The sequence below is a fragment of the Pezoporus occidentalis genome, unplaced genomic scaffold (genome assembly GCF_034315485.1).
Source record: "Pezoporus occidentalis ecotype Australia unplaced genomic scaffold, CSIRO_AGI_Poc_V1 ctg7, whole genome shotgun sequence".
In the NCBI taxonomy this organism is placed as follows: Eukaryota; Metazoa; Chordata; class Aves; order Psittaciformes; family Psittacidae; genus Pezoporus; species Pezoporus occidentalis.
Window position 1 is genome coordinate 4,464,430 of NW_026916052.1, and position 16,751 is coordinate 4,481,180.

The following is a 16,751-nucleotide window of genomic DNA, read 5'->3' on the forward strand; positions in this document are numbered from 1 at the left end:
CTCAGATTTGAGACTCTGTGGGTGCCTGCATTTTGTGTTTCTTTGCCTACAAGCTCTCTCTGCCCTTGCTCAGAGGGAGGACATGTGTCTGACTTGCAGCAAGCAACACTGTGAGAGGGTGAGCACTGTTAATGCAGCAAGAAGGCAACAGCTCTAACCTTCCTAGGAAACCGTTTCTGGAAAACTCCAGCCTAGAAAGCACCCCCAGCTCAAACACCATAGATATTGTCCTTTCCCCCTGGAGCCTAGGTGCAGGTAGGTGTCCCTTATTATACTAATGAGGAGCTATACATTAGCATAAGCTGGGTATACCATAAGTTTCTCTGGCTGTGGTTTCTTCTGTAGGTTTTGCCAGTTCTGTGTATGGAGGTAGTACTCTGTGGCAGTAATGCCACCTCTATGGTGGATGTTGAAGCACATCATTGGTGAGGACTCTGAAAGCTGCTGCACCTTGCGTTCTGAAGGTGGGAAAGCGGCTTTGGCCAGCCCTATTTCTTTACTGCTTCTCAGGTGGGTGAAGAGAGGCATCTAGAGGTCAGAAGGTATGTGCTACGAGCCTGGCTTATTCAACTTGACAAAGTGATAAATGGTGTGGAAAATGTATGCTCTGTATGGGCAGGCTTGCTACTTCTATGTGTGTTATCCTGCTGTTGTGCTGTGGGGAGGGAGGCTGGCTGTGTGGCATGCCAGGCTCACCTGTGAGTACCACTGTCCCAGTCTTGTGTGCTCCTGTCCTGCTGGTAGGTAGGAATTCTGGTTTGGGCATCTAACTGTTCTCAGTGATATTGTAGAGAAAAGCACTTTCTTGACCTGTAATGCCTATTTTGGAGAGTGGCTGTATTGCAGCTGGCATCTCTCTCTGACAGTGGGCAGCGCAAGTGATGCTTCCTTGGGCAATGCGGTTTTAATTTGCCCATCTAGTTGTTCTTTGGGCTTTATTTCCCTAAAGAAATATGAAATGTGAGCTATGTGGGGGTGGTATACAGCTGTGCTGCATAGCCTGGTTTTCTTTTCACTCACACAACATGACAGGATTGTAGCTCTGGTCTATGATTTTCTGTCCCCAGCTCTCCCCTGTGCCCTTGCCTTTGCTAATAGTAAATGGAGTGCTAAGGGCGAGTTCTTCCTGGAGTCACACAGTTGATAGATGCAGGTTGGGCTGCAATCTAAAAAGCCTTCAACCATCACCCGTAATATTTTTCAGTTCTTGAGTTCACACATTTAAGGCTGTACCTCAGTCATCTCATATACTTGTCTGTAAAAATAAGCAGCTACTATGGTATTCATTTGGGAAAAGGAATCAAAATACAGCATGTGACATACTTGGGGCCAAAAAAAAAAAAAAAGCCAGCTACAAAACTGTTACTTCTGTGTGGTTTAAAATTCAGAACACTGAGGAAATTAAATTAATTTTAGGTTGGGTGTGTTTTTTCCCCAGAATTAGATACATAACACCTGCAATCTTTAGCAACTCTAGGTTGCTTTCTCATCTTCAAGCTAAGGTCATATTTAAAAAGCCAAATGCAAACTGGTTGAAGTGGAAGAAATCATATTGAATATTAATTTGGGGGTTAGAAATTCTCTATTTCCTATTTATTTTGTATGACTATTTTCTGCAGTCTTTATTGATTTGAATGTCACATGTTCTGTTGGAGAGGCAACAATTCCATTTGAAACTAAAGACACTTTATGTAGCAAAGCTTCTGTAATGATAGAGGATTGTTGCAGCTTGCTTTGAACAGACTTCGTTGCGTTCCTGGCTGTAGATTAGATCCCTTGAAGAAGGATTAGTGAAGCTGAAGTATGTCACTATGACTTCAGTTGGTGCTGCATTTGCTCACATTCTGGGTGGGTGAGATCATGATTTACTGACTGAAAACCAACAAAACCCTCTGATGTCCTGGTCCTTCCATCCACTCAAGAGAGCAGCTTCAACTCTCCCAAAGCCAGAAGGGGTCTATGTGAATTTTTTGAATAGGTGTGGGTTTTTTTGTCCACTGTTTCTGCAAATATTACTGCAGTTGCAGGAAACTTGTCTGCTAAAGACTGGACAAGTTTCTTTTGTCTGAGTAGATATACTAATAAGAAAGTGGGCCTTTAGCAAATAGAACATGATGTATTAAAGTGTCACTTAGTCCTTTTTCTTGATGCTTTGCTTCTTTCCCTAATGTTGATAGAAAAACGGATCTTGTTTTAGGAACACTATAATCTGAAGTTGTTTATCTTGATGTGTTTAAGCGGAGTACATATTTAGCAGGATCTACATGAAAGCATGCCCTAAAGTGAACTGGTACCCTTGTCATCAGTCACCTAGAGGATCTGTCATACTTACCAGGTAAATTACCATGTGGATTTCTATGACTCAGCATGTAATCTTATGTCCCATTAATGTAACCCCTGTTGATTTGTGTTGCAAAGTATTGCTTGCAGTCTCCTGATATTTCTCCATATCTTTCTAGGCAATCTTATCTTCTCTGCTATCCATGTTTCTTAGTCTACTTCCTGACCTAAGGCTGCTTTATGAAAAATGTAGCTACTGAGCATTCTGTCACCAGAATAATGTTGTTCAGAATAATGCTGTTCTGTCACCAGAATAATGCTGTTCTGTATCTGAACTAATATCTTTGTTATGAAATTACAATTTCCTTGTAATTCGAAACGTAACTGCTGACAGAAACAGTGACCTGTGTAAGAGTACTCTGTTCCATCAGTGAATGTTAATGAAGACCTAAACTTATTTCTGGGCTCAATTCCCTCTGTGTATGTTGGAATGGGACAGATGTTCTCCTGTTTCAGTACAGTCACTTCCACACTTGTGAGATGCAGACTTGTTGCTGTGCTATCTTGTTGGTGTTTCTGCCAAAAATTGATCTTGGCTTTCTTTCTTCATGGAGCTATTCCTGCTCCTTTAATAAAGTTTGAGTAGCTGAAGGGGACAGGTTGAAGCTGTTGTCTTTCTCCATTGTGCCCTGTGGGCCTTGCAGTGTGCCCCACGGCTATGGCATTGAGGGGACGAGCCTGAGGTTTCCATTGACTCTTGAAGTGGGAGGGTATTGGTAGTGTCTCTGGGCACAGTGAGTGTGGAAGGAATGAAGTGGAAATAAGCAAAGGGAGTCCCTAGATCGAAGGCTCTCCCACCACAACCTGAATTGCTCTACTGCTTCCAAACCAGTCTTCCTGACCCCAAATTGAGGGTGATGTGACTGTCCCTCTCTTCCCTTCCCAGTGCAGTTACTGGCTGCAGTAAGTGTTCAAGCTGTGCTGCAGCCCCTCAGAAGCCCTGATCCAGCCTGACTTGAGCTGTGATGTTCAGCCCTCCCACCTGTCAGAAGTGGCTGGCTGCAGTGTGCAAACAGGAGCTCCTTTGCTCAGCCAAGCACTGCTGCAATAGTAACTGGGTGAAGATTCTTATCCTTGGTGTGTCCTTGGGGTCTCTGCCCTACTGCTTTGTGAGCTGGTCCTTGACAAGTTATGCAATGTATTTAGGTGAAAACATAGTCTCTTCTTTGCTTGTGAGATTAAAACATGAAGTCACAAATTTTACTGTAGCCTTATGCAGAAGGAAATTTTTCACCATAGCTGATTTTTATTAAAGGTGTTTAACTGGTGTTTTTAGTGTAATGAGTAGTTACTACGCAAATGGGGAATACCCCAGTAGCTTGCACAGGTGACTGCTGTGTAGGATCACTTGGCTGAATGCTTCTGAAAGTCAGCATCTTTGCCACAAGAGTCCCTTAATTTATTGTTAGGTGCAGGAGGTAGCTAGCAAAACTACCCTGTGTTTGGCAACTCAGCTCTGCAGGTGGTTAATGTCTCACACGGCAAGGAGGTTAACATGCTTTGGATGTTGGGCAAACTGGCAGTGAATCAGCTCAGGATTTCCAGCTGTGCAGGTCCACCAGTGCAAATATGATGCAGACAGCCAAACTGAGAAAGCAGTCACCATCTGGTGTAGTGTAGGTGGCCTTCAAGTGGGTTAGGGTTATGTTAACCTGCATCTTAGACAGAGTTTGGCTAATGCCATGTGATGCTACATGGTGCTGCTTTCTGTCTTCTGCACTGGTTCACAAGCCACAAGGTGCACAGACTATGAAGCCAGGTCCAGCATTATACCTCAACTAAACTGACGGCACAGTGCAGAAATGCAGTGGGGCACCTGCTGTTCTAGCTTCTTAGCCCTATTGGGAATATCAAGTAAGCCATGCCTATGCTGAAAGAGGTTGGTCTAATATAGATATCTGACTTAAGTTTTCTGTTTTCTAAGGTAATTCTTACAGTATTTAATCAGTTCTTAACATTGCTGCGTCGTTAATGTAGGATGTGTCAAGTACCTGCAGCCCTAAAACAGATAATTAATAAGGATTAATGTGAAAATTGTTCCTTTTTCTACAGCGGCCATCAGCCTTCATCTGTGTTCCGCAGAGGCACCAGGCTGGTTGGTAATACTATTCTGTTGCACCCTTTAAACTGAAGGAGCCTAGTTACCATTGCTGTTCTTGAAGCATGGATTTTAATATTCAGTCTAGAACTTTCTCATTGAATACAGATGGGGAAGCCAGAGCATTGCAAAGGTTAAGAACTAAGCTGACCTTCTCTCTGATGTTGAATAGCTTGCATTTCAGCAGACATATTTTAATTTGAAAATGTTAAGCTATGGGCTTTGCAGTGGACAGATGCATGCCGCTTTGAGCCGCTTTGATACTATATGCCTTATTTTATCTGCCACTGTTTCCTTTTGTGTTTCTCAGGGATGACCATGTACTTCACAGCTAAATAGCAAATTGCTTTAGCAGCACTAGGAACACCTATTATATTGGAGTAAGCAACCTTTCCCCTGTGCCTTGCACACTTAGCAATGTGTAGGTGTTTTATGCTTCTATGTTCTGCAGAAATGACGGGGAACATCCATGTGCTGAACTTGAAGTAGTTAATGCTGAAGCACTGAACAATGACAGCTTTTGCTGAGGAAATGTAGTCATCTTGTTTTAGTAATGAGCCTAAAGCATTTCAACATCTGCTCTTGGGAAGAAAAAGTAGCGTGGGGGATTTTGTTTGCTTGCTTTCAATCTAGAAGGGTAGCTTTTGGTAACTTTGGCATGAAACCAAAAAACGCATAGGCAACTGACTTCCTTCAATCAAAGGATGATATATGGTTCCTGTGCCATTTAAAGCATGCCCTACTTTCAGTAGCTCTAGCATTTGGTGTTGACCCATCCACTACAGATTTCATCCATCTAATACAGGCTTGATGGCACAGATTATAGAAAACTAGTCATGCACAGCGTACTTATTCCATAGTTGGGATGGTGTAACGACAGATCGAGGCTAATATGGGACTATGGTCTTGCTTTCTACTTCCCTGACAGAAGGCTGCATTTTAAGGTAAACTACATAGGCTATTGATGGATCTACATATACTAGTGGACTACATGAATCTAACATGATCACTGGCATGTCTCTGCATCCCCCCTTGCTGTTGAGACTGTGCCTGGTCTGCATATGCATTACTACCTTCCACTGTGCACTGACAAAAATGTTGTCGTCATCACAGGGGATGGGCAATCCTTTAGCAGGTCTTCTACACTGTTTTCTTCCAGTTTATGCCAATTGTTTACTATTAACTGAAGTATTTTTAAGTGTGCCTCGGTCTTTCTGCATTCCTCCCAGATCTGTGCCTGTGTGTTGGAAAGGACAATACATGTGCATATTCCATAGGTAGAAATATCCTACAGAATGAGGAGGATAAAAAGTTGGCTGCTTGCTTGAAATCTGTGTATATGTGCTACAGGGCAGAGTTCTTTCTCCCTCAGAAGGTCCATCCTTTTTAGCTGCAGTATGTAGCCGGGCTTACTGGAAAGGACCAAAGGGAACTCTTTTTTTCATGCCTCAGGAGACAAAAGTAATCTGCAGGAAATGCTGCTAATGCTCTGCTCCTATTTGTTCTTATCCTAGGCAACCTTTGGGGAAACTGCAGCATGAATTCCGTTGTGCAGTCTGATTGCTTTGGAGATTAGAGGATGATCAGTGGTTGGGCATCTTGCAGCTGAGCATTCAAGGCTTTCCAGGAGCCCTTTGGCAGCCAAAACAGTGCCAGATAGGTGATGAACTCAAATGTGTGGATTTTTCTCTAGTGCAATGTCTGAAAGGGACAGGGGAGTGTTACTACTTTGCCCCAAACAATTTCCCACACAAGCACACCCTTCTACAGCGGTATTGACACTTCAGAGGCCCGACCCTTTTTCAGTGCTGGGACTTGAAGTAATCTGTCATTTCAGAAAATGTTCCCTGTAGCTGTTGTGTGCCTGGGAGATGCTGAATACCAAAATCTAACTTTTGCTGGCATGGTGCTGCAGCTGAACAGGCAGGTATCAGCCTTGACCTAAAAAGCTACGTACAGGAGAAGGGGCTTTACTTGGGTGAAGACCTGATTGAAATGTAAAGCAGAGAAAGAAACGAAGTTAGGCAGACAGTGCCGGTGAGGCCAGCTTAACAACAGGTGATGTTTACACTGTGGCAAACATGAAGAAGGATTTAAATGTGGAGGAGAACCTTGGGAATGCCCTTGAAGAGGATTTTTTGCTGGCTGCTGTGTCAGTAGTACATGCACAGATCCTGGCAGAAAATGTTGTCTAGCTCAAGCCTTGAGTGAAGTTGTGTGCAGATGAATTCATGAGTTTTGTCACAAGGTTATTAAGTTAAACCTAACACTGAAGTCATGAACCTCGAAGCGTGTTGAGATACTGACATGTCTTTGCACCTTTTCCCTTCTGTGCATCAAATGGGAAATAGTACTTTCATTTTTCACAAAGCAGTGGTGAAAGTTATTGAAGTATCTTAATACAATTTATAGACAGTGCTCTTCAGAAATTTTCTTCTTACTTATGAATCTCCTGACAGTGTAGGAGTTTATGATAACACAGCAGTGTATTGATGTGTTTAATCCCCCACTCTGCATGTGGCAGCTGTCATTAGCTAGTACTCAAGAGACAGGTAAAAATAGGTTAAAAATCACAATGTAAGTAGTCCAATGCTTTGTTACACAGGAGATAAAAATGCTTTTACACTCTTGAAGCAAGTTGAACTAATCTTGCAGTTCTTGTCCTAGCTAGCATATTTGCAAATATTACTTCTGCTGAACTGTGAATGTTTTCTTTCTTAATCTTTAATTAGGAAAACAAAATCCATAACTATTTCCTGTTCTGACTAGACTTCTAGTGTGTTGTCAGAGGCAAATTGCTTTGAACTTCCATTTGCTCTCTATATTCCATGTATGCCTTCCCTTCTTTCCCTTATATTTCTTTATCCCACTCCTAATGTGGTATTTTTAGAAGTGCATTATTCCAAGTTTTGTTATATCTAGTCACTTTTCTGATACAATGTCTTTGTAAGTGGATCATGAGGAGATTTGGGGAGGGAAGCATGGATTTTTCTGCTACTGTGTTCATACAAAAGACTATCAGTCCTGGTTGTCCATTAGATGTTACTAGAATGAAAATGGCTGATCACATTGTAGTGACATGATTAATCATATAGTGCTAGAAACAATTTTTAGTTTCAAATTCTTGTAATTAAGTATGCCCATTTCTAATATGAGCAAAATTAGTTTGCTGAATACTTACTGGAGCTTGTGGACATCTAAAGATGCTTTTCCTCACAAATGAAGAGTCTAGCATAATACTTAAATAATTAAGAAGAAAATCAGTATCCTTATTAATAGACAGGCTGTTCTTGAAAATTCTCCAGTCAAACATACTTCCAGAGTTTAGTGGTGGTGTTCTGAGTAAATGCAGCAAAGCAAGGGGAAAGAAGCGACAAACCTACATCAACTGAGTTTCTTTTCAGCTGAGGTTGAAATTTTGCTTTGCTTTAGGTAGGGATAAGGAATGGATTATGAAATACATGCTTTGATTACTCTGAAACTTGAACACTTAATTTAGGTCCAATTCATATCCTGGTACTGAGTGCAGTGAGTCTACTGCAGGATACAGGCATTATGCTTGTAAAGGAGATATATATGATAATAGATTTTTATCACTTGGCTTTCTCTTTGTTTCTACCTTATGCATGTTTAAACTGACCAAACAAATCTGGAAATACATTTTGGGGTTTTGGTATCCCAGTTTGGTAATAGATTAATACTTAAGCATGTAACTGCATGTCTCAAATTCTTAAACATTAGATCTGCATGCAAATGTGTTATAACTTGTCTGCACATGCAGTGATCCCAAACTTCCTAACTTAATTTGCCTCCCTTAGGATTACCTGGACATGTCCCACTTGCCCAATTCCCTGCTGTTGCTCTCAGCCTGTGACATCCAAGCTTTGTGTTCCAAAGGCAATCCTGCAAACCTAAGCTAAACACAGTTTTTAAAGTTCATTACACATGAGATATTCATGTACAGTCTTCATATATCTACCCTGGGAACATGTGTCTGATGAAGATCTCTGCTTTTTGTAAAGCAAAGGTGGTGTGCTCTGAATGTGTGCCTGATTTTTAGCTCTGGCCTCCCAGCTGTTGACACTACAGGGCTGTTCAGGACAGCCTGCATGTCAGGTTAAAGGCTGTAAGTATGCTCGCCTCCCGTGTTGCTGGGGAGGAAGCAGGGCAAAACATGAAAGCCAGGGGATATACAGCAGCCAGGTAACTGTAGCTTTTGATTCCAGGTATGTGTCTGTCATGTGACTGACTTCACTCCCACCACACTTTTCTTCTGTGAGCACTGAATAAAGCCAGTAATCTAGATCTTTAATTGCTCAATCTGTAAAGCAGATGAAACTGCATAATTGGTGTTACAAGTTGTTAGTTCAGTGTTGATGCAGATGTCAGATAAGTGTTCATATTCTGCCACAGAAGTAAAAGTATGTAAAAGAGTTCTTGCGTCAGTATCTGTATGCACAGCTCTATGGCTCTTGTTGGCTTCTGATTGTTTTTCTTTATTATGGTCAGTGAATTTGATGCTCTCTCTCCTAATCTTGCTTGGCATTTAGCAGGCAGTTTATTCATGTTAAATAGGGTTTGAGGGAGCTGAAATGGTACCAGAGGAGGAACACTACTCAAATATTCTTTTGTAGACTGGCAAAAGAGTTCTTCTTGCACAAATTCCTGTGCTACAGAAATAAACTGACTTTTTGAGCATGGAACGGAAGAAAAAAAGATACACTTTTCATGTTGACTTTTCTGAAATAGCTCTTTGAAGAGCAGTGACTTGTTTAGCTGTAACACCTTTGGTGATAAACATCTTTCATGATAATAAAGTTGCCTGAGAAACATAACATGCATGTTTAAACCTCAATTTGAGGAGAACCTAAGTCAACATCTCCGTAAATCAGTGTCTGCAGCTGGGTGTCTGATGCAATGTCACATCTGTTACAGGAAGGTTGTAACAGGCTGTGAGAGCTGAAGGAGAAGGAAATGGCATCTGAATAGACAGGCTTTACTACAGGCTTCATAGTAAAAAAAAAAAAAAAAAAGAAAGTAGGTGATTAGGGAATTCTTCTTAAGATGGGAATGAAATCAGGCTAGTTAAACTTCAGCTATCCTCCTGTTAGCTGCACTCCCTATCCAGTTATCAAGGATTTGAATTGTGGGGGAAAAAATGCCGCTCTAATTACTTGATTTTTCTCTTCCATGCTGCATCCGTGCCCCCTTCCCCTCTGGTACCCCGGGGAGCAGCCCCCCCCCCCCCCCCCTCCCCACGCAACCGTTGCCATAGCAGCGCCCGCCGCCGCTGCATCCTCGGGCTCAACTTTCCCCCTTCGCCGCAAAGCGTTCCAGAGCGGCCGCGGCGGCGGACAGGGACGAGACGGGACGGCGGGTGCGCGCCGCGGGCTGCCGAGAGGCTGCCATCGCCTTGCCCTGCCTCCGCTGCTGCGGAGCGGCCCCGCCCGTGGGCTCCCCGGGGCGCGGCGGCGGGCAGCTCGGAGCCATATTGCAGAGCGAGCGGAGTGTCCCGGGCCGCGCTCCTGCGGGTGTCCCAGCGCCGGCTGACGCCTCACCGCTCCTGTCCCTCCACTTCCCTCGGCAGCAGCCGCGCTTTCCTTCTGCTAGATCCCGGCTTCTGGCAGACGTCGCCCAGCATGCCGATCGCCCACTTACTGGAGCTATGGAAAGGGATAGAGGTGGAGCCCATGGAGACGGAGGTGAGGATGGTGGCGGCGGGGGGCGCGGGCTGGCTCAGCTGTGCTGCCGGCCCTCCTTCTCGTCGAGGGAGCCCTCTCGGTGCTGCCCTAAGCCCCGCGAAGTGGAGCGTGATGAGCATCCCTTGCCGAGGGCGCCCCCGAGCTCGGCTCGGAAACCTGTTGCCCCGCACTGGAGCGGGGAGCGGGGTGTCCGGTGCGGCTTCCCTCTGGCCGCTCCTCCACTGAGCTTCGATCGGAACGCACTCTGGCGATGTGGGGAGGCTGCAGGGGAAGGAGCGTGTAAAACCGATGGAAACGGGCAGAACAGGCTGAATAACCCTTGAATTCACGTTCAAGTTAAGGCTAGGATAGGTCCGTGATCCTCAATTCTGCCTTGATTTCTGAGCTGCCTGTGTTTGTTTTAGTATCAGCACAAAATTCAAGCCAGACCCTTGTCCATTACCTCTAAATACAAGACTGCGCTTCCAGGATTGTACTTGGAACCACAATGCTGTGGTAATTAGCTAGCTGTTGTGTTATATCACGCTCACGATTTGTCTTCTGGAGTTTTCACTACCTGCAATTTAAGATTGTCTTCTGTCAAGAAAGGTATCTGTTTTGCGTAGTAATGGGCAGAGTGGATTCTTGAGTATTTTGGGGGCTCTGGAGTAGTGCAATAAAAGCAAAGTATTTCAGGTATGTTTCCAGCACAGATACAAATTTGTATCAGGCAATAGAAACAGATGAGAAACTTGTGAGGTGTGGGGGCTTCTGTTTTAACACTGCCCCTTGCCCTGGATCTTTAGTCAGAGTACCGTAATAGGGTTTTGGGGAGAGGGACAGAGGGGAGTGTAACTTAACCAGCCAGGTTACAGAGAGCACAAACCACTTGTCTCAAAAGAGGAGTTGCTGAACTGTGGAACAGATTTCGTACAGAGTGCTTGTATTTAAACAATACAGCAGAAATGATGCTGTAATGTATTATACCAACATAGCTCATTCTGGAGACCCTAGGTTAAGAACAAGCTTCAGGGGTTTACATAATGTAATTCACTCCTGAGTTCTGCCACTTTTTCCACTTTGTGTGAGGCAAGGAATCTGGGTGCTCACAAATAGGTTATGTCTGGGAAACAGCATACTGTTCCTCATCTTGTTTAAGAAATTGACTGACACCTGATTAAGTCACTTTGCCAGTGAGAAGACTTGTATAGCTATACTTATGGTGAACAGTTTTCTGCTGAACATCATGAAAACCATGCTTTTCTACACCCAGGTCTGCCTTACCATTGACCACAGTATTCAAAGTCTTGTTCTTTTCCTTCCTCCTTCCCTTCCTCCTAAAATCAATTTGTTTTGTGTTTCCAGTTTGTTGTTTTTTTAATTTCTGCCCCAGGCAGAACACACTTCAGTCACTGCTCAGATTTTTTTTTTTTTTTTTTTTTATTTTTCTGCCATTTACTCCTGGGAAAACTTCCCTAGATCATAGGGTAAGCTCCTGCATCAAAGCCTGATGTCCATTGCTTGGGACAGTGGCTTTCTGTTGTCACCTGTTTTGTCAGTAGAGACTATTTAGACTTTTTTCCAGAAAAAAAACTATGTGGGTCTCCTTACCAAGTGTAACTGACCCCTTACAATGCTAGTTAATCAGATGCCTGGTTTTGTGGGATTTGGTGGCTTTGTTTGCATTTCCTGCTTTAAAGAATACAATAGCTATGAGCTGCACTGTTGCATCATTCTTTCTGAGGTTTTGCTTATGAACAGTTTTGAGGGCTAAGGAGTTACAGGCACAAGCTTTCTGCTATTTAGATGAGAACAACAGAGCACATCAAAGATACGCTATAGCTTATGGCCCCTTTAAATCACAATATAATTCCTAAAGTACTGTTTGCTCAAATCCAATTAAGGTACATAGAAATTAAAATTGTCTGCTGTGGGCTATTGTCCATGAAGACCAGTCTTTGCAAACAGCAATGACATTTATTCTTTAATGAGCTGAGTGCAGCTCCAACAGTAATGATTGGGCTGAGCTGGGGGAGCCGCCACAGGCTCTGAATCTGTGTGGGATACAATGTTTTCGTGGTTGTCTACAAGTTGCTCTTTTTCACGAAAGCTCTTCACAGTTAGTAGGCAAGGAGGGAGACAGTTTCTTTCTTTTATGCATATGGACCTCTTTCTCCCCTTTCTTAATGCCAGAAAACTCTTTTAAAATAGAGGCATTTATGAGTGCCTGTGCATGACTCAAGTGAATGACTTGCAGATATTAAAGACAGCATTTATAGTAAATCAATCTCTTGATAAGGAAGAGTGCATTGAGACCATACTCTATGTTATATTTGTATAAAGGAAAACTGGAGCAAAATCCTGCTTGTCACCTGTTGATTCTGAAGGTCATTAATTGTGTCTGACAAGTAAGCAAGAAAACGGGGATAATTGCTGGGTCTAGAATTTCTTTGTGGGTAGGCAGAGTTATTGATCCCTCTCAAACTGGATGGGTGGGGTAGTGAATTACATCCTTGGGAATATTTTGCTGAGGAAGAGCTGTGTGATCAGTCTCTAGGGTCTCTACCTTTTTCCAAAGGGTTCATCATGTAATAGATTTCATCTGAGTACCCATTAAATGACAATTTTTAAATGGGAATTCAGTGGTTAGAAAATTTGTTCCTATTTATGTATATGTTCTATTTCTTCACCAAGAAATACCATTTCAGTTCTCTAGTTTGTTCATGAATAATCTCCTTTAGTGCTTCATTCTTTTGCAATTGTTATGACAAATATGGTTTCGACTATTCATCAGCAACTTTAGTAGTGTAAGTGTGCTCTTTTCTCCTATATCTCTTGGCATTTTATGTATCTTGGAGAAAGCATGTTCTCATGGATTCAAAGGTTAATCTGCCTGTCCTGAGCATGAAGAATTGAACATGCTTCCTACAGCAGTATGAATTTGAAGTGACTTTACTGATTAAAAGTAAACTGACTGTATTTTGTGCTAGAATTTGGCTTAGAATTGTCTTTCTCAGTACCATACTTATGAGTCTTTTTTCCTTTCTGCTTACTAGCCTGTGGTAGAAGATGCTGCTGCGGATGAAGAACCTGTAAAAGAGGTAAATCTGTTTATTCATAGATCACACAAAAGTTAAGGAATTACCATAATATAGTCTTCTGCCTTCATGGAAATGAAATGTCTCAAGTGGTACTTCTCCACATGCTGCTAGCCTCAGAGATGCAAAACCAGCCCATTTTTGGTCCCTTATTGAAAAGTCAAGTGAAAAAAAAAAAACAGACTTGTTCAACTAGAGGTTAGAGAATTTTATTTTAAAGATATTATCCTTGTGCTCTTTCCAAGACTGAACTTGAGATTTATGCTCTTTTCTGCAGGGAAGATCTTGTAATAACCTTAAAGAGTAGCTGTCATCAAAGCAATGCTTGTGTATTGTGCTTGATGAATTAATTCCAAATACTATTAAATGGAATTCATGCTTGTTTGTCCACTAGCCTGGCTGTTCACCCAAAGCAAGACTGAGCCAACTCTTTCCTTCAAGTTAATTTATTTCTTTTAGTACTGTAGTATTTTACTACTGTGTTAGTGAAAAAAAAAAAAAACAAAAAAAACCTCAAACAACCCCCTAAACCTACAGAAAAAACAAGTCTTGCCTCAAGGTATATAAATGTCAAATAGAAAAAAAGAGAAGGTGGTATGAAGGTACAAAGAAGGTGAGAACAAACCAACATTCATGATTATGATCAGCTGAGGGCAAGGCTTGGCTGCAAAACTGATTGCCGTTTGTCCCAGCTGTTAGTACAAAATGCTGCTGGCTTGTGTAAACCAAGGTGTGCTTGGAAGCTTGTTAGGTATTTCTCAAAATGAAGAAAACTGAATTTCTTCACAATTGAAGGGATGCTGTAAAGACACCTAAATAGCGACAGCTGAACATGCTAAGCTTCCCAGCGTCACTTCCTCCTTTAAATATCAAACTTACCTTTGTGATGTTTGGTTTCTGGTGCAAAGGTATGCTTTTGTGGCTTTCTGCTGTGTTGAAGGAATAGTTTTAACTTCCATAATGATAGAAAGGAGGAAAAAGTATTTTAGTTTTTTGAGCTCTGTGAAATGGCTGTACCTTCCAAATGTAACTTTTCCCTTTCCTGTTTCTTGAGAGTGCTGAATTACTCTTCAAAGAAACTTTGTCTGAAATTAAGTGCAGGTAACTGGGCACACCACATGATCTTTGAGGATATAGCTGGAGATTAAATTTCTGGCTTGCAGATTTGGGTTTTAGAAGGACTACTTTTTTTTTTTTTTTTTTTTTTTTTTTTAGAAGAAAGACATTTCCTAACTGAATTTAAACCAAATTAATTTTCATTAGGGATGCATCTTAGAATTCTTAAGTTTTAAATTTGGCAGAAAGAAATGACGTGTAATGGCTATTTATATAGAAACCTCAGTCCTGTGTTCTCTCACTTTCTGATGTGTTTACTGCTGTCAGTGTTTCATTTTGCAATTTGATGTCTGTAATTGAGTTTATCTTGCTGTGTGTCTATCTACTCCTGCCTCAGCTAGTCAATTGCAGTGTCTGTCTGCTAAGTGGAAGGCTATACTTATGTCTGATTGAAAAGCCTGCTACACTTGTGCATTATAAAACACGTACGCAGTGACTGCTAACAGATTGACTGAAATAGCACTGTTCAATGTAGAAATACCCTCACCCTTCACTTAACTTCTATGTTCCTTCATTATGCAGTACTACAGAAAAATAAAATATGAAAAGCTGTGACTGTTTTCACCGATGCTCTGCTGCTGTCATGTTACTTCAGCCCTTTACTGGCTTAGTCTGTAAGCCTGTTCTCTTCCTATGAAGCTTGCATCTTACTGTAGAGGTACTGTAGGAAAGACTACACTGTTCTGGTGACTTTCTTACTGATAGCTGTACTGTGCCAAAGCCACTCTTCTCCAGGAAACATTAAAGCATGATTTAAGGGATGAATTAAAATCATGTAATTCAATGAATCGTGTTTGCTTAAAGGGTGTTCTTGTAAATAACACACTTTAGGCTATGTTGGCCTCCTGCTTTTTCTCCCACCCTGTGTATAATATGAACAAATGAGATGGTGGCAGAATGCATTATGAAGACAGTGCTGCTCATTTTCCTGAGGTCTGATCTTGCTGTTGGACAGCTTTAAATGTCTCGGGACTGTAAATTAGCAGGATTATTGGATACAGCAAGCATTTTCTGAGGCACCTCTTGATCCTAGAGTAGTATGTGTCCTAGGGCTCTGCCCTGGATTTTTTTACCTACAATAATCAGGATTGAGATCATCAGGGTGTTCCCCTAGGAGGTCCTCTGAAAGCTATGGACCCTGTTTGTCCTACCACAAAGGCAACCAGGTTAGCTGATGAGAATTTCCTTTAAAGAACTTCAAACTCCTCCAGGAGTCTGTGCTTAGACTTGTTGGATGCAGTTTTTCCATAAAGTGATTTTTTTGGCCAAGTGGAATTTTTGATATAGAGAAAGTTTGACCATCTGTGATCATTAGAGGCTCAAAAGGTGATGTGCCTTGTGGTCTGGTCTAGGTCAGAGTTAAGCATTGACATGCTATCTAAATCCTCTTTGAAGGTGTAGTTGGCAACAAAATTCTGTCACATCTTTATAATCTAGTGAGCATATGTGTAATACAACACACAGCACTTTGAAACTACAGCATTCAGAAGTCGGATGGCAACATTGCTTTGAGCTGTTTTACCCTTTCAAGGGAATTGATGCTCTAATTGAAAGCTTGTATGGGTTTGTTTTTTTTTTTGTGAAAGAACAGGGGAGGTGCAGTGGAAATGTTCATATCCTGCCAGAAGCAGAACTGGATAAATTCTCAAGTTTTTCTCCATGAAAAAGAGCACGGCAAAACCGAAAACAGCAGGACCTATGGTTACTGTTAACTCTTGTACAAACTTCCCAAAGGCACATGTAACTTCTGCTGATACTCTGTATGCTTGCGCAAATGTGAGTAATAAAATTGGAGGGAGCGAAGGTGGTGGATGCCCTGTGTGTAGCCACACGCATTGCAGGCTCTACCACTGCAGCTTGTCCCTTCACTGGATGATACCACTGAGAAGAGTCTGGCTCTGTCATCATTACTTCCTCCTTTCAGGGATTTATACATGTTAATAAGATCCACCCTCCATTCTTTCCTTACCCCCTGCATTGTGTTCTCTAGGGGGAACAGCTCCCCTTCCTCAGACTTCCCTTTCAGGTCACATCATCTCATCCCTTGATCTTATTTTGTGATGGTCCACCTTCACTGAGTCACTCCGGTATGTTCATGTCTCGTGAACTGGGGAGCCTCAAATAGGATACCACTCCAGATGTCTTGGCAGTACTGAGTAGAAGGTAAGGATTACCTCCCTTGACCTGCTGGCAATACCTTTTGTAATACAGCCCAGGCAACTTTCTTTGCCCGAAGGATCCATTGCTGGCTCATGTTCAACTCATCCATCAGGACCCTGAGGTCCTTACATGCAAAGATGACTTCCAGCTGTATGGGCCCTTGCCCGTAGCAGTGCATAGGATTTTTCTTCCCTAGGTGCCAGGACCTTGTGTTTTCCTTTGCTGAACTTAAGGATAATCCTGTTGGCCCATTAACCC

The 16,751-nt window shown here is 42.3% G+C and overlaps 1 protein-coding gene across 4 annotated transcripts in view; it reads left to right on the forward strand.

Annotated features, from left to right (window-relative positions):
- Positions 1 to 323: 323 nt before the first annotated feature.
- The window catches only part of RPS6KA2 (ribosomal protein S6 kinase A2), a 296,460-nt gene continuing 280,032 nt past the window's right edge, over positions 324 to 16,751 (forward strand). The window contains exons 1-2 of one of the 4 annotated variants that reach the window (XM_062641931.1): positions 9,732 to 10,140; positions 13,176 to 13,220. In XM_062641931.1, the coding sequence (XP_062497915.1) occupies positions 10,078 to 10,140; positions 13,176 to 13,220 (108 nt within the window). In that variant the 5' untranslated portion in view covers positions 9,732 to 10,077. Of the gene's footprint in view, positions 543 to 9,731; positions 10,141 to 13,175; positions 13,221 to 16,751 lie in introns of those variants that run through there. The other 3 variants (XM_062641935.1, XM_062641934.1, XM_062641936.1) reach the window with 3 other exon arrangements.